This window comes from Kryptolebias marmoratus, linkage group LG11 (assembly GCF_001649575.2).
Source record: "Kryptolebias marmoratus isolate JLee-2015 linkage group LG11, ASM164957v2, whole genome shotgun sequence".
NCBI lineage: Eukaryota > Metazoa > Chordata > Actinopteri > Cyprinodontiformes > Rivulidae > Kryptolebias > Kryptolebias marmoratus.
Window position 1 is genome coordinate 2,660,228 of NC_051440.1, and position 25,564 is coordinate 2,685,791.

Genomic DNA, 25,564 nt, shown 5'->3' on the forward strand with positions numbered 1-25,564 from the left:
ATCCATGAGTAGAACTTCAAGTAGAGGTGAACTCCTTTAAAATTATTCACTATATACAGAGTTTTGAGGATTGTTAGAGGACATCACATGGCTACTGTTCCCCATCCATTTATAAATTTTCTGTTCAGGGATGAGAGAAGTTAGTACTTGTCTCCAGCAGTCATTGAATGAGAAGCAAGGCACATCCTGGACAGGTTACTTGTTCAACACAAGACCACATAGAGACAAGACAACCATTCATATACACACTCACAACTAAGGAAAATTCAGAGTCAACAGTTAACATTACATGCATATGTTTGGATTGTGGGAGGAAACTGAAGTACCCATGGAAAACCCATGGAGAACATGCTACTCCATGTAGAAAAACCCCAGCCAGGAGTTGAACCCGGGCCTTCTTGCTGCAAGACAGTAGTTGTTACTGCAGTCCTAATGATCATGCAGTTCTAAAAGCTGCTAATTAGGGATGTCCCCAACCGATCTTGAGTATCAGATTAGTATCCTGATTAAAGCATATTTTTAATGATTGATATTGGAGTATCTGACCACACTCAACTCACAATTTCTGTTGTTGACATTCTGTCTATGGTTTTACATTAGTTGTTCCGCAAAATGCTGTGATGTAACGTGTGTCTACCTCTCTCCGGTATGAAAGTATTTAAAAATAGGAGTGTGGTAAATGAGGCCTTTTCAGATAGACTGTCAGGCTGATTGTGAACAGCCTAAATACTTTTTTTTTCATGTAATTAAATCTGTTATTTACAGAATACATGTTAGCTTTAACCTTGTTTTCTTGTTTATAATATTTGAGGTTTATAGTATGATTGCTGTCATACACAGTGATGTTTCTTTTAGAGCTTTCGAGTTTGTTCATTCATCTGAACATTTTCCTAATAATAATAATAGGATAATGATAATACATTCATCCAAGAATGGCTTCTCTTTATACCAAAACAGGTTAACATGGTCACCACACTCAAAGATCTTCATATTGTTAGCTCCTGAGCACAAGCATGTTGGTTTTGTTTGATTGTTTGTTCGAGTTCAGAAGTAAGATTCTTGTTTTAAGTCGCTTTAGCATCTTAAGGTGGCTGTCAGCCCGGTATGTGTGGGAACGGAAAGGCTAGATCGTTAGCATAGTTTCGAAGCTTTCATTGTCTCTAATCTGGACTATTAACATTTAACATTGAAATTATTCTGAATGCCGCACAAGTTTCCCACAGGAACTTCTGAAGTCTTATTGGTATTAGCTCAAGTGCTAAAGCTGATTAGTGGGCATATGTGGCAATGCAGCTCAATCCAATCTCTTTCCTGACTTTTGGCCCTCTCCTTTTTAGAAGTGGTTTAATATTTGTCTAGGTGTTTTATTTATTTGGATTTATTGTTTTGAGTTATTTTCAAGTGACAGTGCATATATAAAGTTATTGGCACATAGATTTTCTGTTACATAAATTCTCAGAGGATTGCAACTTTTGTTACCACATTCTCCATCAACGTGTGTATTTGACTAATCTCACTGTTGTCACTCTTTCATCAATTTTCTCTCTCTCTAAGTTGTTTACATGGCTGTAATCTCCTAGTTGTCTTTCTCAGGGGTAAAATACTATGAGTCATGCTAATGGATATACTGTATGTCAAGAGTACAAGGAATGATTACCATCCTACTGTCCTGCATATAAAAATTTCACCCAAGCCCTCCTTTTGACAACAGTTTACCTTTTATAAATGTGAATCCAAACTCACATAAGTTTAGTTTTTCTCAAAATGAATTAATCCTAAAAACATAACACATATATGAGTACAATTTTAAAAAATCCCCTCAAAGAAGAAAAATAAATTTAATCTAAAAAAGTAAATATTGCTTTTTTGTTAGCTTCTTTGCCTTTGTTATAAAATTATAATCTAAGTGTTAGTTGCATGAAATTATGTCTTTGTCACATTTAAGGACAGTACAAGTTTTAAGTGGTTAGTGTAACTTTTGGCTGCATGCTATAAGACTGTTGCTTGACAATTAACTGTTGTCAAAAATAATGTTCACGTCCATGTTTATGAGTATTTCTTAAACATTTTGTTTGCCAAAGTATTTTGTTTTATTTAGTTGAAACTAATTTCAAATAATTGAAGGAACTATCTGGATTTGCATTCAGTAGCTATAAATAGTAGAAGACAACGTTCTGGGCTCATGAAAATATTCATTGAGTTTATAGAATTCATAAATTGTAAAATGTGAGCCTTGTTTGCTTCTGATGGTTGAAACTAAAAGATGTGAAATTCCCTCATCCCCCTTTTTGCACGTTTACCTTGTTTATTTATGGTGTGTTGAAATACATGACTGAAGTAAAATAACATCACAAGTTTCCCTTTTTATGTATTTGATACTCCAGCACAGTGATCCCTAAAGCTGGGGTCAGGACCCTGCTGTGGATCATGAAACACAAAATGTGGTTCTTGAGAAAATCTAAAAATGCAAAATTAAAATTTAAAATTATCACTGATGGCAATTATAGCCTTCACTGATACAAAAAGACAGAAACAGTAGTATTAAATTGATAAAGAATGATATAATGGTTGATGAGGTTCTTTGATGAATGACTTATTAGCAGTGTTTGTTTACTTTAACCAGCAACTGGTGGGATCACATATTGCTGGAAGTTTTATTTTGTGACAAAAATTGAAAAGCTTGGGAAACAGTGCTCTAGCATATGTAGTGTTATTTTCAGCAACTGTGAGGTTGCCACAAATTTCTCATTTTGAAAAATTCCATAGCATATATGTAGGTACTTTGAAACTTCCCTCATAGCTTTCATGTACACTATATTTTTGCAAGTTATGAAGCAGGGATCCAACACTATATAATCTCATGCTGCACTCTACGACATGTATATCTTTGTCTTTGTCTTTTGTACCGCTAAATACAATGTCATGTGGTTGCTGCTGCATATATTTTGAGGTGTTGGAGTATTTCTGGAATTATCAAGTGTATTCACTGTATTTTTTGGTACTGATTACATACTGATCCTCTTTTTTTGATTTTGAAGTGTTTGCTGGCAGGTGTTGCTTGTTATATTCTTTATGGATTGTATAACAGTGAACTTAGTGTGGGCCTTCCCTGTACCTGTGAATACCACAGATACGCTGCAGCAACATCACACGAAAGAAAAAGAAAACCTGCCACACCTAAAAAAAACAATGAAACAATCATACCATGGCAGCATAGCATACACCATGGTTAGTATGCTGTAACTTTCCCACCACAAGACCTATCTTTTCACAGCATTTTTTTAATTTTTATTTTTTTAATTCTAAATATGCTAACAACTGTGGCAAAATACAAAAGTGTGACAGCATAAACTCAAATCTGCTGACAATTTAAAATTCTTGAGGTTTTCTTTGGTGGCAAATTAACTGCGCTGGCTACAGTTAGGAATCTATAGATGGTAAAGATCCTTAGCCTTGAATGGTATGAGCAGCAGAGAAATTCAAACCATATTTTGGAATGATTTTTGAGCTACTTTATTATATTTTGTATTACTGAACAAAACTAATGAAAAGAAACCGTGGTTGGTGTCCACATGCCATTTTATGTAATGTAAAACCTTGTGACCAGTTATTCGAACACTTAAGTGAGCCTAATGAAAGGAAGTTGCTTGTTTAGTTCCATCTCTGCAGGTAGTTATTTGTAGAAAGCCCCAGTGCTGCTTCAGTGCACTCATTACAGCACTTCAAAGATCTACGAACAAGCGAACATCCACGGTCCTTGTCAAGAAACCCTAATCTTATGACACACAACAGGAGCTATGTTTGCATTGACTCGTAAAGGCAATTGAAAGAAGTTTGGTCAATAAATTATATCTGAACTGTATTTAAATCAAATTAATTAGTGTCGTAATGAAATTACTGTAAATTTTCTTTGAATTCATGTAGTGTTATGATCAAAACATTTGTCAACAAAGTCCATCATCTTACCACCTTTTCAGTTATATGCTGCTGTCCATCAATCAGACAGCAACTGAAAGAAGTTTATTATATCTGAATTACCCATTTATTTTTTTTACTTTGCAGCAGAAATGTAGATAGATGAGACTTGGTGACATACAGTAAATGTATTATTTTCATCCAGACAGACGTCTGAACTGCTGTATTTACATTATTGAATAGACATGCTCAGCATTTGTTGTTTAAGCTGATCTAAGATCAGTTGTTCAGAGCAATCCAAAAGTAAACGTCATTAAACAAATTAAAGTTCTATCTAAATTTAGCTAATAGAGATGTCACAAATAATTTTATTCTCCTCTATTTCTCTCATACTGCATCTATTAGGTTACATGTTGTATAACTACCTTCACAGAGTTTTGTGTCCTTTGTAGACTTTTTATTGTACTGTTGACTTTCAAAGAAGCAATAAAGATGATCAAATGATATTATTTTTAAATGCCAAGGTTGATATTTGCACAAAACCTGCAAACTTTTACACCCAATAAAGGCCAAAGTAGACTAAATGTTCTCGCCATACATGGTGAGTTCAATGTAACCAACCTTATTGCTGTTTAGAATGAATGTCTATATAAAACCGTCATTGATTTGAGAGAAGCTGAGTAAAGTCCAGGCATGTATCTGGAATTACCAAACTGTCACCTTTGCCAAGTATTTCTGCCCCAACCCTAGAAATTCAAAACAGTACTTCCTAATCTACATCAACTAACCACTCTCAGCTCTGCTTGTGTGAGCTCAATCACACAATTGTCTACTAGTGCTGTTTTCACTTATGGCTCATCACATCTATCCCACTTGTGAAGTTTAATTTGGTGTCTAGGTGCATTGTGAGTTCCTGGCCTGGGGGTTACAATGTTCTTCTGGGAGAAATGGGCCAGTCATGGCTTTTGTTATTTGGATCAGTCAGCTTTGGGCAGGCCACTAAATTGCTAATCTGTGTGTGTGTGGTTTTTTTTTGGCAGCTTTGTAAAACACATAGTAAGCAGGCTTACACATTTGTAGACAGGGTTTGATTAATCAGGAAGAAAGCTTAAACTTTGCTGGAGAACAATGAGGTAGGTCTTTATTTGAAATAAGACTGGTACCTTGTCCGATCAGAAGAGTGGATTTTAGATGCCTTTGTGTCCCAAATTTGATGCCCTTCACATTTTGCAAAAAATTAATGTTTGGACCCCTTTAAACAGCGTTTACTACTGACCAAAATCAACCAGCATCTTCACCTGTCATTGATCCATCTATTTCTGGAAGATCTAAGCCCATTTTCATCTGTTTTTCAAACAAGCATCAAACTACGATTAAAACTTGCAAGCATTCCAGACAAGTAGGATTTTTAATTTTCAAACCAGCCTATGTAGAAAGAAGCATGAAGTCTTTGAATTATTGCGCCAATAGCCAGGAGACACAGACTTCGTTTTAGGGCTGTACATCTTCAGTAAGCTCCAAGTTCTCTCTGTCACTCCTCTCTGAGGCTTTTGAGATTTCAGCTGGGAGGGGGCAATAATAAACCCGATTTTTGCTCAGCTTGTGTATTTTTGTTACAAACAGCTCAAGAACCAATAGAATGAAATTGAGAGATGACTTATCAAGGACACAAAAAGGAACCCAGGAGTCTCTTTAAAGGTTTGTGGCCAAACTTTATTTCAGATCCTTTAAAGGAGTAGTAATCTGCACCCAAATGCCACAGAGAAGACCCTTCTCTGCATGTACATGTGATTCGTATAAGCTTCTGTTCATGATTATGCAAGAAGATAAACTTACAGACACCTCCTTTTTATGATTCTGTAAAAAGATGAACTTGAAGCGTTTTTTTGGGGTTTTTTTTTTCATTTCTTTCCATACTAGTGGGCATATTTTCAGCCGGATGATGTGAAGTTCTGATTAAAGACAGTTTGAGTTTGTGCGTCAGTAGGTGGAGAGGTTCAGAGAGCAGGTATTGATCTGTGTGTGGGTGTTTTTGCTAAACTTTCAATATTAGGACTTCGATCTTCAATCACCAACGGGCTGTCATGATAGCAGACCATGAAGCCCCCCTGTGGCTGTAAGGGACTGGGTTTCTGCTCCCCACCTGCCAGCATTGTGAAGGGCAAAGGCACAGCGTGACCTCCATGCCTCCCACTGTTTCAGCTGTCAGTCAAGCAGATTCAACCTTACCCGATTCCTTTAGCACCCATGATGCATTGATGAATGCACTCATTACATCCTCTCTAAGAGCCTCTTTAACCCAATAAAATGGTTTGTCTTGCCTGTCACTTAGCCACCTGCTTTCAGTGTTTTGTTTTTGTGGGCAATAGATTGTTAGTGACATATCAGTTTGCTATGTGTAACTTAGGTCTTGTTTACACAGTGCTGTTTTTAGGTGAAACTGCAACATTTCTGTTGTGATTTGGCCATTCATGTACACGACAGCAGCAAACAGATTCTCTGACACCAAAACTTTTTGAACCCAGGTCTCAGAGTGAAGGTTTTTAGAAACACCTGACATTTGTGTAAAATCACATATATGCACTATGGACAGCTGCAATCAACATTTTTGTTTTTCTGTGCTTGCATGAGTAGGTTGACAACAGTAACAATAACAGATAGCAGAGTGATGTTTGTTCTACTCACCCTTTTCAATGTGTAGCAGCAACCCAACCTCAGTGACGGTCTAAAGCACACGTGTCATTCCTCGGGGGCCACTCTTCTGCATGTTTTAGATGTGTTCTTGCTTTACAACACCTGCTTTACATGAATGACTTCTGCTTCTGCTTTTGGAGAAGATGATTTGGTGAGGAGGTGATTAAACCATTTGAATCAGGTGTGTTGGAGCAGAAAAACCCCATACTACCAGGAGAGCGGCCCTTGAGGCATGGAGTCTGACACCCCTGGTCTAAACAATCGTCCGCATATTCACCATTTTGGATGTAACTGTTTTGATGTTTGACAGACTGGATGTCTTCGCAGATGCTGTTGAAATACAAAAGTAGCAGTGCCAGCTAGTGGCCTGGCATGGAAACTGCAGTGGAATCAAGGATAGCATTACTGTGTAAATGTGCAAGTTTTCTCCAGTCAACATCAGAAAATCTGTTCAGGAGATGGTTTATATGTAAACGGACCGTAGATGTCTAAAGCTACAATGGAAATTATTACACTCAAACTTAAAGCTGGTTTCGTAAAACTCACCACAATGCTTATCAAACACCACACACTTCCTCTACCCTGTATTTGTGTGTGCAGAGTGACTACACTAATTAGTCAAAATGATTGCAGAGCCATGTTCAACACTGCCATGTGCTTTGTCACCTGTAATTAAATAAAAAGCACGTGTACATCTGGTTAAAATCAAAAAGTCAGGACAAAAAAATAAAATAAATACATTTTAAAAAGTCATACTTCACATGAGTTAACAGAAAACACTGGTAATTGATAATGTCACTTACTGAAAAAAACTTTGTTAAACTTACTCTCTGACCAAAAAAATAAAAAAATTAAAAATAAAAAAAAACACTAACTGGCAAAAAGGTAAGTACCCAGATAAAGTATGTTGAAAAGTCATTTGACCGTGTTGTAATTACTACAATGTCAAATCAGTAGGATAACAAAGCCGGCAGTCAGTAAGGTCAGTATGGTGTGGGACCACCTCGGGCCTGGATACAAACAGAGATTCACTGTGGAATGGAGTCATACTTATTCGATCTGTCATACTTTGCCCCTTGGCGAGTCAGCCCACAGCAGTTATAACAGGCTGACTTACTTCCTGTTTTGTAAATCTTCTTAAAACACTTTTTTTCTCTTTGGGTTTTAACTCAGTTTGAAATTTGGGTTTTAATTGTTTTTAATAATTTTAACTGTGAAGTATTTTTACTATGTAATGAATTTAATCATTTTAAAACAGTTTTAAATTTTATGTATTTTGAATTCTTGTTTGTGTCTTTGTTTCTTTTATCAGTGTACAGCCATTTGGCTAACATTATTGTTTTTAAAGGGCTTAAATGTTGAATGTTGTATTTGTAAGTTGTATTAACAAGGGATTTGCCTATTTTAAAGCCCCTCATAAAGATTTACAGATATGATTTACATTTTAAAGGACATTCCCACCTGCACATACACACTGGTTAAAATGAAAGTCCACTGAAATGAAAAGAGATAGAACTAAGTTCAAGCTGGGTTGGCTGATACTGACCTTTTCTAATAAGGGTGGAAAAAAACAAATAATAAAATACAGCATAATATTTAAAAATATGTATTAACTACACAATGAAATATGGTTACTAAAGTTGTTTTTTCTAAATAGTTTGTGATATTCGACTATTCGTCAATGTTATTGACCAGACTTCATTTAATTTTTTCTTTTCATTACTTTTGTCAATTTCAAGTTATTTCAGCGACTGTTGTTGGATTTTCTTTCTTTAACCAAAAAATACAAACTTGTACATATTAGAGCTGGTAAATTTGGTTTACATTATGGATTATGAACTTATAGATAATGAAACAAAAACGTAAAATGTGCAAATCAAATATTTCAACCAAAATGGTACCCTATGCTAAATGTATGTTATGTATGTAATACACATGTAAACATGCATGTACGGCTCACCTGAATCAGCTGTTTTACGATGGAGTTTCTTTATCTGAATCAGAGATCTGACTCATCTGAGTCTTTATGGCGAGCTCACGAACTCCCAGACTTAGCGACAGTCTGCCAGAGGACATGTAGGATACGGGTTAAATGAAACCTCGGATTCATTAGTTCTGATTCAGTGTAAAGATTCGAATCAATAAGACACTAATTGTGTTGGGAAATATGTGTTTTAACTACCCCCCCAGTTTCACAGATTTGAGTCAGCAGTGCTTTTAAATTATAACAACACTCATCTACCACAAAACATATTTATCATTTAAAAGCAACTAGCTCTAAAAACTTTATAGTACCAGTAATTTCAAGAAGTTTATCATAAAGCTTAACCGTATTGCAACATTTTTCACTTCAAATGATTTCGCAATTGTTGCCTTGGTTGCCTGTTTCTGCAGTGTTTATTTAGGAAGTGTGTTTTTAGGGCATACCCAAAGACAAAGGGAATGGGATAAGGAAACCACTGTCTTTTAGCACAAAACTGAAAGAAAAGTAGAAGTAGAAAGAGGAAGTATAGTAGAAGAGACTGAGGGGGGAAAGGGTTAGCAATGAAACAAGAGGAACTGGAGTTGCTGAGTGATTCATAATGAAAGAAAGGAACTGAAAGTTACAGCAAAGATTAAAAAAACAACAGGTTAGTGGCCTCACATATTGTTTTTTTTTAAATTAAATTTAAGTATGTGCTCCTGAGGTCATGCTGCTGTACTGTTTTGCTTTATGGAGTTCAGGTTTTGGCAGATTGAATATAATTCTATCAACACATAAAACAATGATTAAATCTACTGTGAAAGACGTGAATTTGGATAACCCTGTTTCATGTCAAAACCTCTGTAACAGTAAACATCTTGTAGAGGTGTCCTTGAGAGCAGCGGTTCAGAACTGTGCTGCTGACCTTTAATATGGACCTGCTTTTCAAAACTATAATGTAGGCACAGAACGAAACCACTAAGTTCAAGCTACCTTTAATTTTTAAATAAAAAGAAATTCATCAGGACTCCAAATTCTGACTAAAATAATTTATTTTTAGCCATAGACCATTTCTCCTAATTAGGTTTGGGTATTAATACAGTTATAAGGTATACAGAGGTATTAGAAAAACAACATTGCTGCTGTGAATATTGTTCTCAATTACCATAGATGTACACCTGATGATTAATTTCTGAAAGTTTTATTAAAATTTGTCCATTGGTTAATGAGATATTGTGCTAACAGATTTGACCCAAATACTTAAAGCTTCAGTAGGAAGTTCTGAGAAAACTGTGGACTTAGCCTGAAAATTTGAACAAGCGCACCTTACAGGCCTCCCTCCACAGCGGAGCCTACTGTGAAAGTGCAGCCTAGTAAACAGGGCCACCGATGAACAGCTATGGCACATTCACTGGAAGGGACGAAATATTAACAATATGCTTTACATTGACTATGGCCTGGCCATACTTTGACTACAAACTTGGTCCTCAAATCATTGTGTATTTTGCAATAACATTACATGTAATGTAACTTTATAATGTTGCACTCTTTCTATAAGTTATAAATGGCTAGTAAGCTAACATAACGGTAGCTACAGTATGTAAGCAATTTTTCTAGCAACATGTAATGTTAGATAAGGTTTGCTAGTACACTATTTCAGCAACATGACAAGCCGGTGAATTAGCAGGTTTTCAATCTTGAGCTTGAATGACTGTACGCGCTTTGCGGGGGAAGGGTGTGAACAGTGCCTACAGGAGCTTGATTGACACTGCTAAGCCACACCTCCTGGCTCTGATTGGTTGTTTCTGACCAGTGTATTTCTGCAAATGGCAGTAGGACCACTGGAACGAGCCAGAGGAGCTTGATTTTTTTCACAGATTATCCATCTCATATTTTACTGTCAGGACATAGTGACAGTTTTATCAAATATGTAAGAAATACATTTTTAAAAAAGTTATCTACTGAAGCTTTAATGCCAATGTTCAAAACTCAAATCTCATGCAGTCAGTTGGTGCATGTAGTATATTTGGGGAGAATCTCAACTTTCGCCAATGTCAAATTTTAGCTCAGTATCTGTAAATTTGACTAAGTTGTTGCCATTTTTCTGTTTACTAAAGTCAGTTAGTTGTGGCAGCCATTTTGAATTAGGTTCACTCAAAACATTCATCAGCTGTAGATGTACTTACAATAATTACTTTATGAAATTTCTGTAGAATCCATCCAGTGGTTTACAAGATATTTTGAAAACTTCATAGACAAATGAATACATAAACACTGACACAGACATAGGCAAAAACACTATCACTCTTTTCCCATTGGTGACAGACAACACCCCAAGCCCTTTTAGGCAGACTGTAATGTCGTATATCATAATATAATGTGAGGACAACTTGTCCTGATGTCACAGACAGTGGTTTAATACACAAATATTTAAACATGATTTAAGTCAAACACAATATGCAGTGCAAAGTGTCTGAAGCTCACAGTAAGCAGTTACCAGGCATCGGATGTAGAGCTGTGTGTGGGTGGAATCCTGCCTAAGTGTGTACACTGATGTCCAGGTGCTAATGGCAGGGTATATACTGCTTCCAACGCATATGTTCATTCAGACTGAGTGTATTTGCTAAGCTGGCGGTAAGTGAATTATAGCCAGTGAGGTAAATATGTACCTTACACCTAAGATCAGAGCAAAAACTGCAGATGGTGTTTTTTTTTAACCCACTGGAAATCCAACAGTGTTTGTTTATATTTAAAATGGCAATTATGATTTGCTTGGTTTAAGGGTTTTACTGCATTTTTTGCCATTGTCATAGTCCAGGTGACTGTAAGTCATGTATACTTTCTTCTCTTACCTTTGTTCAAAGAAAGTTGTGACTGGATCTAGATGGTGTCTGATGTTAATCATCAACTAACTTTATCAGGTGATATTTACTCTTAGTTGGGGAGAAATGCTGTAACACCATTGAAATCATTAATGAAATGGTTTAGTCAAACATTTGCCAGGTTGGGGTGGGTAAATCAATTGAAACACTCCTTGATATGTAAGATTATGAAACATTAACTGGAGGGGGGGGGAAGGAGCAATTTGAACGTTGCTTCTGACCTAGTGGCAATGCCGTGAAGCCACTGAGGAACAAAGAGAGGTTTTCTTTGTGTGAGATACAAAAAACAAACTGATGAACTCACTTTTCCTAAATGGCTCCTGCACTGTAAATTTACAATCGGGAAGCTTCAGAGACTTCTGAAGCAGAGCTTTCTAAACTGAAAGAATAATTTTGATCAGTAAATCTGAATATTACAATTCAGAATGACTAGATTTCAAACTTGCTGTTTTAGTTCTGTTGATCAGAAGAATCTGACTTGTAGTGTTTGGCTTGCTGAAATATTTTAGTTTTCGACAACACCATCAAACTTTTTTTTGTGTGTTTAAAAAAGTTTCACAGACCTTAATACTGTGAATCTTCTGATATATCTTTGTAGTTCTATAGTTTCACAGTGTTTCTGGACGTGTGAAATTCCTGTTCATGATTGGAAATGTTACATACTTTGGAAGAACCACAAGTGCTCTGAGATTTAAAAACTTCCTATCATTGCCATAATGATTTGATTTGAAATGTGCTGCCTACCAGTGGTGAACAAAAATCTGTTTTAGATGGCAAAAAATTGTCATCAAATGTGCCCTCTTGGCTTTCTTCAGCTTGGATGATAACCCTGCTGTGCTCTTTCCAACTTTCACAACCTATTAGAACAGGGGTAGGCAACCCTGGTCCTTGAGTGCCACTATCCTGCATGTTTTACTTGTTTCTCTGCTCCAACACACCTGATTTGAATCAATGGGTGATTAACAGGCTTCTGCAGAACATGAAGAGGTAATTTAACCACCAAATCAGATGTGTCTAACAACAGAAGCATCCAATTTGGAAAAAAAAACTGCTATAAATTGACAGTTTTTCTGGTTGTTTTTGAGACGAGAAAGATGAAAAAATGATAATCAACCACGGAAGCACACCAAAGACCAAGCTTACATAGAGCCTCTGTCAGTTGCCCAACTTAATTCCCTTCATTAAGCGTTTCAACACTCCTTGGCACAATCACACTGATAAAATGAGACAAAACACAATATGTTTTTAAATGAGGCCTACCTTATTAGGCCTACCTTATTTAAAGAGAAGCTCACTCCGGTGACTTTTCTGGGATGCAAAAAGGTTAATGACCTCGTTTTTGCTAATATTGTTTGCCATCGTGCCTACTCGGTCTAAGTCAAACCACGCCCACATACACTCCCGCTGGAGGCACGTCATTGTATGTCCATCGTCATTGGATGAACAATGTGGCCGCGGGGTGACCAAAATTAGCCCCAATGAGCTGCAAACTGAGGGGGTCTGTCAGTCATTTTGAACCCTGACAGACAGGACGGAAAAATCCAAAACTCAACTTTTACTGCATCAAGTGCTAGTCCTTGTTTAGAAACCATACTAGAGCAGACTATTTTTAGATGAAGATAACTGAGTGAAGAAACTGATACTCAGTTCATTACTGAGTAGACCTTGTTTTAAAAATATTGGAATGTTTAGGTTTACAGTGTATCGAATGATAGGAGCTGTGGAAAGCCATAATAATCATTTAGCCACCAGGAGTGAGGTCTGGAGGCCTTCCAGATGGAGTAAAATTGAATTTCCTGCCTGTTGATCTGGTAATGCCATGTTAATAGCTTTCAGCTCACAAGTGATATAACCATGCTGGCACACGTTCCTGCTTATTTCCACTGGACATGTTTTCCTAACAATACTGGTAACTAATGACCTGGTTTTAACCCTGAACACGCGCACACACACACTATATATATATATATATATATATATATATACACATATACATGCATATTTAAGAGAAGAAGAAGAATATGACTCTCAAAATGTGAACATATTGTTGTCATTTCTGTGACGAGAATTCATTTAATCTAAAAGGTAAAGTTGGCGTCAGCATAGTTGTTTTTAAAAATTTGTTCCACTTTTTCTCTGATTGTAGTTGCAGTTGTTTGTGAATCATACTGTACACTAAGTATTGATGCTTTAATGAATATCACACCATGTTTCTGACCAGTCTTTGTTTAGTCATGCCAAACAAGTCACGTTTTCTTCTTTATTACCGTATTTTCCGCACTAAAGGGTGCACTGGATTATAAGGCGCACTGTCAATGAATGGTCCATTTTCAAATTTTTGTCATATATAATGGGCACTGGACTATAAGGCACATCCTCGTGCACGTGCACCTCCCAATTTTGTATCTTGGCGTGGACCGCTCACACCGTGCCCCATTCAAAATGGACGATTTTGCTGCTTTAGCGGAGCTGGTTCGCCTGTATCAGCATTTATTTCATCCCTCTATGAGAGATCAGAAAGTTAATCAAACAGTTCAAAACTCACGGAAGAATACTGCACCGACGTAATCAGCTTAAGCATCATATATAAATGCCTCCATCGCGCACTTAGGTCCGCGCGCTGTGCATTAAGACTTCTTACATACATGAGGCGCTCCGGATTTTAAGGCGCACTGTCATTTTTTGAGAAAATTGAGGGCTTTTAAGTGCAACTTTTAGACCAGAATATACGATAAACATATCACACAGCTGCTTTTTGTTTACTTTACAACTTGCAGAGTTATTTCGTTTTTTTCTCCAGATTTAGCATGTCTGTTAGCATTTAGCTACTTCGGGTATCTTTATCTTCGGGTATCTTTATTATTATTATTTTGTATCTGCGGTACAAACTACTTAAAGTGAGAGCCCATTATGCTTTGAAGTAATTTTCTCTCTAATAGTTCTTAATAATTAGTTCCTTATTAGCCATGACATCTGTCATAGAGCACAGAGTATGGAGAAAGAGGTAAAAGTATTCATCCAGGTTAGGCTAATGTCTAGCCAAACAATAGCCGGTTTTTTGTTTTTAATGTTTCAAACTTATAAAACTTGTTTTTCTCAAAAATGACACACTGCTGTAAAAGAATGTGTAACAATAAGAATGTAAGGAGAGTGAAACTTACTTTGCTAGTGTTTTAAGCTCTCATTAAAAGGGGCATTAGGTTGAATGAATTGATCAGCATTTAGATTATTTGATTTATTCATACTTTTTGTTTATCAAATCTCAACAACTGAGGGCTGAAATTGAGAATTATATGAACTTTTTAATCATAACAAATTATCAGTACAAGAAACTAAATTTACCTTTTAGGACAACAAGCAATGAAGTCATCACAACAAAATTACCCTAAACACTCAAAATTTAGAAATAATACTATTCTGACTTTAGCACCAAGTCATTATTCTTCATTTTCTTAATTTGATTTAAATAGTTATACTCATGCAACAATGATTTAACTAAGAGAACCCTCTGAACAAGAATGAACCTTTTTATGATGTGAAGGAAGACTTTGATTTTAAGTGTATCTGAAGCAGAAGGATTCTTTGTACAAGATATTTGATGAAAACCTTTGTCTACTAGTCAGTATTTCGTACTATTATTTTATTTTTATAATAAAATCCTAAAAGGAAAATTGATCTCTTTTATTAGTAATGTGTTCCTGGAATAAATGAATTCAGGCCTCAGATGTGAGATCTGATAAACAATAAGGGAGAATAAATCCATCCATTTTCTTTACCCGCTTCTCCATTTGGGAGCTGGTGTCTATCTTCAGCAGTCACTGTGCGAGAGGCGGGGAATATCCTGGACAGGTCGAAAGTCTGTCACATTCACACACTCACTCACATCTAGATACAATTTTAAGAGTTAACAATTAACCTAATATGCATGTTTTTGGTCTGTGGGAAGAAACCAGAGTACCCACATGAGCACAAGTAAACACTACCCAGAAAGGCCCCCAGACTGGGATGCGATCCTGCAACCTTCTTGCTGGGAGACAACAGCTCGAACCACTACGCTGTTGTGCCACCCGAGAATAAATCAAGTAATCTAAATATTTTATCTAAATAATATTGTTGATCGATACATTTGATTGGGTGCCCCCTTTTTTAAGGAGAGCTTAAACTAGAAGCAAAGTAAGTATCACTCTTCTTTATCCTCTTGCTACACAAGCAAGACGATGCAAGGTTAGCAAGGTTCTTTCTTTATTTAGACATCTGCAGCTGCTGTGAAAAGCTGGATCAAACTAATATTAGTTAGAATCCTATTCATAGTTGTTATTGTGGGGATAATGGGGTCTTTTTAGCCAATTCAGGACTTGTTTTTCAAAGTGACTCATTCTCTTAAAACCGTCCATAAACTGAATGTGTTTTCATATCAGAGGTTGGTAATAAATCCACTTCATGGCCAACAAAGGCTAATTTACACCTACACAGCAAGAGCTTTCCAAATTTAATAAATTGGGCAACCTTTTTTTAAAGCATGGTCTAATCCGAAACCCTCTATTGTCAAAACTTCATCTACTTTTAGCATGAGTGGTAACCTCTCACCTTGTGTTCTGTCCATTACAATCCACCTACACAGTAACTCAGCAACATCTTCTGAAGTGTTATTATATGCTGCAGATGTTTTGTAATACCTGTAATGTTTTTTATTTATTGGGTGAATTCAAATTTGGACTGACACTGCAGCTCACAGCAGCTTCTTTTCCTACTATTTGACAATTTCTGATTTCAAATACAAATGCAGGAGGTCTGTGATGATATAAAAAAAGGTTTTGCCTAATCATAAACCTTAGTTTTCAGTGACACTAAATATTAGTTGACTCTTACAGAGTTCAGTGAAATTAGGTAAAAGCACATTGAGTAAGTTTAATTCAGTGCTTTGCGTGAGCACCACTCAGCACTGTAAACAAACCTGTAGTTGAAACCAGACCACTTTATGGAGCTAATTAACGTTTAAAATACAATGGGAATTATCCATTTCAAAATCCAGCTGTCATGGAGCCCTCTAGTCAAGATTCACCTTATGAACTCACAGCAAAAGATTTAATTTCCCAGTAGGAATGGTCTGATTTAGATGCAGCTTGGTACACATGCAGCCCAGCAATGAGCATTTGCAAGGAGCTGCCTTGTCTAGAATGGGCCATTTGATGCCCATTGATGGATCAGAAGCTGTGGACGCAGTGCCAATGCGGGGGTGGGGGGGTGGCACAAAAGTGTTTCACTATAAAGATGGTTCATAATTTGTTTTGTTGCAACCTGAAGTGTGAAATAAACTTCAGTGGAGTTTGAAAACAAAATATGTGTATAGGTTTATGTCTGGTTGAACAATGTGTGTGCCCAGTTCATTTTTTTTTTTTTTTTTTTGGGAGGGGGATTTTATTGTAATCCATAGGGGGCCCAGAGGAAAATCTTTGGGAACCACTGCCCTAAAGTATAGTTTTAGCTCACAGGTGGCCGTAGTTTCCACTTTTTAATCCTTTCAAAATAAAACCACAAAGGATTTATAATTTTATTCAACACTAAATCACTACTTGTATCCAGATCTCTTACTGACATGGGACCAGCACTATGCACAAAACTTTATTTATTTGATCTGATATTACATTCATTGGAATATAGTCACACAACCTTTCAACACACAGTTTTATATTATTTTCACCACTCTGTATGGGTGCTAAATGTTATTTGTCAGTGAAATTTGATTGTCCAACTGTTTTTTTTTTCCCATATTAACACTATTTGTATCAGCATGTACTGCATATACTGTTACATAAAAAGAAAAGAATACTAAAAGAAATACATGGTACAGCATCTTTTGAGATCGTTTTAGTTTAGGCTGGTAACTGTCTTATTAGGAGCATTCAGCCACAGCACTCTGCTGAGTAGTGTGGTCATTTTACAGAAAGCTCAACCCATTTGCCGGGTTATTACTTATAATAAAGTTAAGAACCACTTGTTGGGTATGAGCAGTCAAATTATTATTAATAACTTTTGTTTATTTTTTTCTCTATCTCTGTTGTTTTTATAGGGATCAGTATCTTAAACAGTATCTCAATGTAAAACTTACATGTATATTCTGCATCTCTGAGTGAATCTGTGAGAAATTTGTATCTTTATTGTGAAAAATATAAAAATTTATGTCATGTATGAAAGTAACTTCTGTTTTCATTGATCTGGAATCTGTGAGGATTCCAATGTGTTTCCAGGTCAGCCAAGAGGCATAGTCTCTCCAGCGTGTCTTGTTTTTTTTTGCAGGGTCTACTAGTTGGACATGTATGGAACACCTTCCTAGGGAGCATCCTTACCAGATACCCAAACCACCTCAACTGGCTCCTCTCATTGTTGAGAAGCAGCAGCTGTGCTTTGATTCTCTCCCAGAGAACCAAACTTCTCACCCTATCTTTAAGGCAGAGCCCAGCTTCTTTGCAGATAAAACTCATTTCGACCTCCTGTATCCGCAATCTCGTTTTTACAGTCACTACCCAGAGTTTGTGACTGCAAGTTAAATAGGAACGTAGACCGACTGGTAAACGGAGAGCTTTGCCTTGCAGCTCAGCCACCTCTTCACCACAATGGACTGGTACAAGAGTACGCAATAAAAATCTGTCTGTTGACCTCACACTCCGTTTTTTCTTCTCTTGTGAACAAAACCCCAAGATACTTATATTCCTACACTTGAGGCAGCATCTCACTCCAAATCTGGAGAGAGCGGTCCACTCTTTTCTGACTAAAGACCATGATCTCATATTTGAAGGTGCTGATCCTCATTCCAGCCGCTTTGCACTCTGCTGTGAACCGCTACAGTGATTGCTGGAGATCCCGACACAATGACGCCAACAGGACTATTTCATTTACAAATAGCAGAGACAGAATCCTGAGGCCATCGAACCGGACCCCTTCCACCCCTCTGGCTGCACCAAGAAATTCTGTCCATAAAAGCCTAGTTAACGCCTCATTATTTTCTTCTTCACCACTCGCTTGACCTTAGTCACAAATTTTGTAATTTTGTAATGCTTCGAGTAAAATATAAATTCATAGTCAGAATTTCTCTGTTGGTTCACCACTTAGGAAACCTTTACACTGGATGATATCCCCACTACGCTTTCTAAACTCACAAACTATTAAAGCATGGCTGAATCACAGCAGATTTGAAAAACCTTCAGTGTGAAGCCAGTTATAATGCTGCCATGCTTTTAGTACTTGCCAAACGGGTATTTTCAGCTGTTTTCCATGTCCCACAACACTGAACTGCACCTTTACTTGCCTTTATATATCAGCATCATATTCTCAAATAATATTACCACACACACCCAAGATTGCCTCAGTCCCCACAACACAAAATTTAGAGACTGTGATCATCATGGTACCATTACAAGCTAGAAGACCATGACACTAGTACCACAGGTGTCATGTCAAACAAACAGTAAACAAAAATGTAATCAAACTGGAAAATCTGTGTGTGGAAAAACTAAATTCATCCCATGATCCAGCAGCTTGTTGAACCCCCTTTAGCACTCTCAGTGGTTGTTTTCTGTAAGACGTTACAGTATAAGTTTCTCACATGGTTGTGGAGGAATTTTTGCCAACTCTTCTTTACATTAAGGTTTACAGACATTTGTTTCTGCACAGCTCTCTTAATGTCCCACACAGCATTTCAATCAGGTTGAGGTCTGGACTTTGATTAAAAAAGTTGGGTCTGTTGTGTGTTTTTGTACACTTGAAGTTAGATTTAAATAACTGTAGAACCTGGTGAAGACCAGATCATTTTTATCTTGTCCTGATACAAAACACCCTAAAACTGAGTGTGTGTTTGTGGGGGGGCTGTCTTTGTCCTATGACTGTGAATGAGGGATTTCTGGTCTGCCACCATCAGTTTTGGCTTTGTTGTGGAGGAGAAAACACCATTCAGCAGAATAAGAGGAAGCAGGTGAACACGTTTTCTGTGCACAATCTTGACCACATCCACCCCTCTTCTTTCCTTGTCCTAACCATGATAAAAACAAATGCTTCTTGCTTTGTGTTCAAAAGGCAAAAAGGGACCAGTGAGCATGAAGCACAAATTGGTCAATACAGCCAATGCATCTATGTGGTGAGAGTGTGGCGCAATCCTATTTATTGTAGTGAGAGCGACAACAGCAGGCGGTGCATGTAGCAACTGTGCCACCAAAAGCATTCCAGCGCTGCTGTTGCAGTGTGGCTGTGATGGAGTCGTAGCCTAGACATGAGGCTACGACCCATGGCCAGTCCATCTTCAAATTCTGGATGACTAAGTCATGCTGACGCTGCCACCATTACCGCCACCTTACATCCAGGACCCCTATATGCTGCCACCACAATGATAAACCACTTTGACTTTGCTATGTAAGTTTTGTGTATGTCCAAAACCCTCCACAACCTATCAAGCTTTTATGTGCATAACAAGGAGCCCAACTGCAATCTTAATTTACCCTGAATATCTTACCAAGACCCTGCAAAGACCATCCACGTTCTGACTGAGACTTTTAACCTCATAATTCATTCAGTGTGAGGAGCGTTTTAGGTTCAGGCCAAAATATCTGCAGAGTTAAAGTGGATTGCACTAGTGTAGCTAAAGGCTGGTTGTCTTCCTGTATTTCTCAACCCTCCCGTGGGTTGAAACTTGGCTTTGCTTTTGCACTTGCAAAAGTCATTGGTAGTTTAATATAAAATCTTTCAGCAATCTGAAGAAAATCTCAAAAGGAAACAATTGTGTAGAGACGCAAAGATTAACAGGAACAGTGTCAGTTTTTTTTTTGATTTGGTTTTGCAATAACAGGAACCACAAAAATGTCATATTTAACTTTTATCATTCATTATTGTGCAATTATTCAGCACTTTAATTTAGCCGTGAAAGTTTTACTCATGCTTTGCGTTTAATGTTCATTTGGTGATATTTGTATTTGGTTCACATCTCAAAACTGCAAGGAATGTTATCAGAATAAGGATAGAAATAAGATAGAATTGTCTTCACACCTAACTCTCACTTTTCTCCCCCATCTGCCACTTTTTACACCTTGTTCAGGAACCAGTCTTGCCTGGCATCAGCACTGATTCCACACCTCAAGCCAGAAGCTGCATTTTTGCATAAATTCTCAAATAAAAATTGACACTGTTACACAACAGAGAACCCAGCATGGACTTTAGTTGTATCAAGCTTTAGAGTGGGAAGCATTTGTTATGAGTTCCTGCTATTACTGAAATAGAACAAATACGGTCATTTTCATTAATGCACAGTTTGTTGGGACTTGGATGAGACGTTTGTATGATGAGAATTGCTTACTTGTTTGTGTATCCTTATATTTAAGAAAGACTCATGTTTGTTTTATTAAGGGTTTATGGATCTGTTTATAGCTTCTGTTGCATCCATGCAAGATATGTGTTGTTATGAATCTGACTGTGCTATTTGATTTGATATGCTATAGGCTCTGTGATTTTTCACATCTGCTACTGATCCACTTGGTGTCATCTGGTTATAGCAGTGGTCTCCAATCCTAGTCCTTAAGGGCCACTATTCTGTGTGTTTTAGGTGTTTCTCTGCTTTGACACACATGATTTGAATGAATGAGTGATTAACAGGCTTCTGCAGAACTTGAAGACCTTTTGAAGAGCAGGGAAACAACTAAAACATGCAGGATATGGGCCCTCAAAGACTAGGATTGGACACCACTGGGTTATAGGAACTTTTATAAAAGTCATTAAAGCATTGGGTTGGAAACCAACTCTCACATTTGCAAAAACAAATAGTTGCCTTCTGGACATCAACATGCTGCTCATTGTGGCTTTCAATTGCTTCCAACAGCCGGAAACTTGCAAACTCTTATGTCTGAATATTCACTCAGCAATTACCACCAAATTCCCAACTGCAGCTCACAACAGCTGGAGTCACTCTCAACAATCTTCTCTTGATGATAAACAGCTAAGGGCTCAGATACATTGGATCCACTAATTGGGTTTCCCCTCACTATTAAAGTGAATTTGAGCCAAACTGAAGAGCTGGCCTTTTTTAGAACAAGCTTGTTTCAATTAACTGGTTTGAAGTGACAGGTGAGGGATTGGGGGTGGTTTAAATAGGTTTAAATAACCTACATGGTTTTATATAATCTTATCTTGTTCTTTAGATTATTTGTTGTTGATTTGGCTGCCAGACTTGTGCATTTATTTTGTCCTTGCCATATGGTTCTATGTATCATGAGTCTGTATTCTCAGCAATAAATGTAGTAAAAAAAAAAAGTTCAGATTGCGATTGTTTAAAGTGATACCTTAGTAATTTTTGTCTTCCACTGGGCTAAGCTAAAAGCTAGCCAAATGAGTGCCAATTTTTTCAAACCTTTTTCAGGTTTATGAAACAACTCTTTTTTTAATAAATAAATAAAAACATACTGGTGTGAAAAAATACATCATGCTTCTGTCTGGCAATCTGGTGGACGAGACTGGGTTTGATGGTTGCCAGGAGAACAGTACTTGTCTGACTGCATTGAGCCAAGTGTGAAGTTTGGTGGAGGGGGGATTATGGTGTGGGGTTGTCTTTTAGGAGTTGGGCTTGGTTGCTTAGTTCCAGTGAAAGGAACTCTTAATGCTTCAGCATACCAAGACATTTTGGACAATTTCATGCTCCCAAAATTGTGGGAACAGTTTGAAGATGGCCCCTTCTTGTTCCAACATGACTGCGCACCAGGAAACAAAACAAGGTCCATAAAGACATGGATGGGCAAGTTTGTGTGGAAGAATTAACTGGCCTGCACAAAGTCCTGACCTCACAAATGCAATTCGGGAACAATGGTCAAAAATTCTCATAAACACTCCTAAACCTTGTAGAAAGTATTTTCAGAAGAGTTGAAGCTGTTATTGCTGCAAAGAAATATTAAACCCTATGGATTAAGAATCGGATCTCACTCAAGTTCATACAGTATATGTGTGAAGGGAGGTGAGTGAATACTTTTGGCAATAAAGTGTATGTCATGTAGACCTGATTAGGGTTGAATTAGGGCGAGGCAAGTTGCGTGAGGTGGACAGTCGAAAAACGGCTAATGCTAATGTTTCCCAGGCCAGCTAAAAAAAAAAAGAATTTCAAAAGCAATGTGAGGTTCACTGTAAAAGTCTTTCCCAAGAAAATTTGGACTTGTGGTAGGGCTTCTTAATAACCTACTGATTTTTCTAACTGGAAGATAACCTCTGAGCCTGATCTCTTCCCACCTCCATGCAAGGGGCAGCAGCAGCATTGTGTTTTGAACTCGGGGGTGGTGAACTTTCTAAAACTTTTAGTCAGAAATATGACTTCAGCAAGCATTCCAGGTGATTTTAATTGGAAAGTCTCAACAGTTGTATTTAAATGGAATGTACTATGATTTTGCAGTTTCAGCAAGCTACTCCCACTGTTCCCTTCTAATCACAGTGGTTATCTCAGCCACCCACTCTGCATGGGAGACCTGACTGGCAGCATGCCATTCCTTACATTCCTACCAGAAGTGATCGTGATTACAGCAAACCATGGCTCCCCACAGAGCCTCATAGATTTGACTTCATCTTGTGAAGTGCCTACATTATCAGAGTTGTGTCTAAAATGTCTTTATCACTGTTTGCCTTGAGGTAAAGCACATTTTTCTTTTGACTTGTGCAATTTGTTGAATGCAGTGAGTTTAGTACATCTGATAAAATTAAGCAGATCTGCATGTTTCTTAGATGTTAACATCCGCTTCATGCTATCACTTAGCTCCTACTCATGTGATTATGAGCTGTGATCGTCTTGCTAGATGTATTTATTTTGCGGTTATGACAGTATTGCTTCTTTCTAAGCATTAGCCTTTGTTTAAAAACCTTCCAGTCTGAATGTTTTACCGTGTCTGAACGTGCCTGAGTGTTTGTGCACACTGATTGACACGGAGGCCAGCTGGGGTACCTTGCCTGTTAAACGTTTGATTGCGCCCAAACTTCCTGGCGGTGGGAGGCAAGGGTGGAGAAGGTCTGACTCTACTGAGCGTAAATGAGATGAGCAGATGTTGGCCAGATGTGGCTCAGGAGGAGGAGGAGGAAGAGACGGGAGGGGAGGGCACCCGGGAAGGATGATGAGAGGGGGAGAAAAAGAAGAGAGTAAAGATAGCAAAACAGACTGTCTAAACACACTAACAGCTTTGTTCTCCTCCTCCCAGGGGTTAAGTGTAACCCTCCTCCTCCTCTCTTTAAACTCATTCATACTCTTCTCCTCTCCTCCTGCCATCGTCCTTCCTCTCTTGCCTTCTTTTGCAGTCTCTCTTTGAAGTGAGGACGGCACGCAGGAAGCAAGCCGGAATCGATTGCCCCATGCATCAGGGCAGGAATGTGTAACACCCTCCTCCTCTTCCTTCTCTTCCTATTGCTCAGACACATCCCTTATTAATTTCCCACTTCTATTCATTTTGTTGCTCTCCAGGCAACACAGTGAGGACTATTATTGCCCAACATTGCTTTACTTGCTACGAACTGAAACATCCACCCATTCATCCATTTTCTTTATCCACTTCTCCTTTTCGGGTCGCAGGGAGCTGGTGCCTAGCTCCAGTCAGGAGATAGGCAACAGTTAGGCTTAAAATGAGCAGATTCATCTAAAATACTACAGAAAGATCAACAACAATTTCAAAACTCATCCGTGAAACTACTTGTTCAACAGTTTACATCTTTTCAAATTAAAGTTAACCAAAGATGTGCCAAGCCACATTATTTGGGTTATGGTCCAGTCCTTATATCTAAATTTAAATATCTGCCAGTCTAGATATTTTCCAGTTTAGAAATGTTTTTTTCTCATGCATGTTTTTTTTATCTAAGAGTAATACACAGGCGTTGTCAATAATATCACAATGTATCTCAATGTGATATGCTAACATATGCTCAGATTTATTGTTTTATTTATGTTTACATCACATGTAGTATAAAAATCAACAGAGTAATCCTCTCATGCTTATATTCACATTCTTGTCAGTATTTGTTTCCACTGAACAGACTGAAGCACACATGCTGCTGTATCCATGTTAAAGATCTGCTTTTAAATCTGGAGAAGATGATGCTTCGAGAGAGGTGGCAGTGCCTTGGAGTTAGTCAAAAAGTCACTATAGTTTTGTGTTGGACTTAATCGAGAGATGTAGCATGGAAGCTAACTGTCAGGCTAGCGTGGACATGCTCTCGTTGGCTATCTGTAAGGTGGCAGTTCAGCCAACGTCATTTAGTTTTTTGAAACTTGAGTTCTATGGTGAAGAGACTGAGTAATGACAACAACCTGTGTTGGTTATAGCATCCTCCAACCAAGTTTTTAGCTCTGTCTGCGGAGTGTTAAGCTAAGCACCAAGGTTTGCTTTCAGGGGGAAAGCGAGAAAGGTTTTTGGAATAACAGCGATACAGTACCCGGCTTATATGTACACAGAGGTTTTACATGAGTAAAATGTTCTGAAAAGCCATTACATACAGCAATAAAAACACATTGTATTTTAGTTAGCTTTCATGCCATAAATGGTTATTAATTATTTTTGAGAGCGGAGACACTGTTGCAAAGTGTGTGTGAGAAGTAAAAATGAGTTGCTGCTGTGCACAAAATGAAAACAAAATGCTTATGAAGCTGACATTTTGTAAACAATTTTAGCAAATTTTTTTATTTTATTTTTTATTATTTTACTTTTATTTAACCAGGCAGCCTTACATGAAGGCAGCCTTATATGCATGTTTTTAGACAGTTTTTAATGGCAGTTAGCATTGTTAGCCAATTAACATGGTTTGCTAATTGAACAGCGGATTTTGTGTGTAATTTCTAGATGTTAATTACAGCCTGCCTTGGCTCAAAAATTCCCACCAGGCTGCAAACATGTTCTATAACTGATAAAGATTAAGTTTTAAAATTAGAGTAACTTTTCTGTAATCTGTTGAGATTTTCTGAAGCACCTTGTCTCTCGTATGTAAGCAGCCTGCATCAGATATGCTAGTAATAGTTTAACATTCCATCATAGATTCTGTTCTCTATATGTTTGCCTTACATACATTACAAGTTGTTTTGCTTCCATTTGTCAACATTAAAATACCTTCAAATAAG

At 37.5% G+C, this 25,564-nt stretch overlaps 1 protein-coding gene across 8 annotated transcripts in view; it reads left to right on the forward strand.

Moving 5' to 3' along the window:
• Nucleotides 1–25,564, forward strand: part of poc1b (POC1 centriolar protein B) — a 75,670-nt gene that overhangs the window by 30,888 nt on the left and 19,218 nt on the right. The window contains exon 11 of one of the 8 annotated variants that reach the window (XM_025010760.2): nucleotides 17,752–18,344. The exons of the other annotated variants lie outside the window; for them this stretch is intronic. Coding sequence (XP_024866528.1) covers nucleotides 17,752–17,991 — 240 coding nt within the window. The 3' untranslated portion in view covers nucleotides 17,992–18,344. Of the gene's footprint in view, nucleotides 1–17,751; nucleotides 18,345–25,564 lie in introns of those variants that run through there. 8 annotated transcript variants of the gene reach the window in all.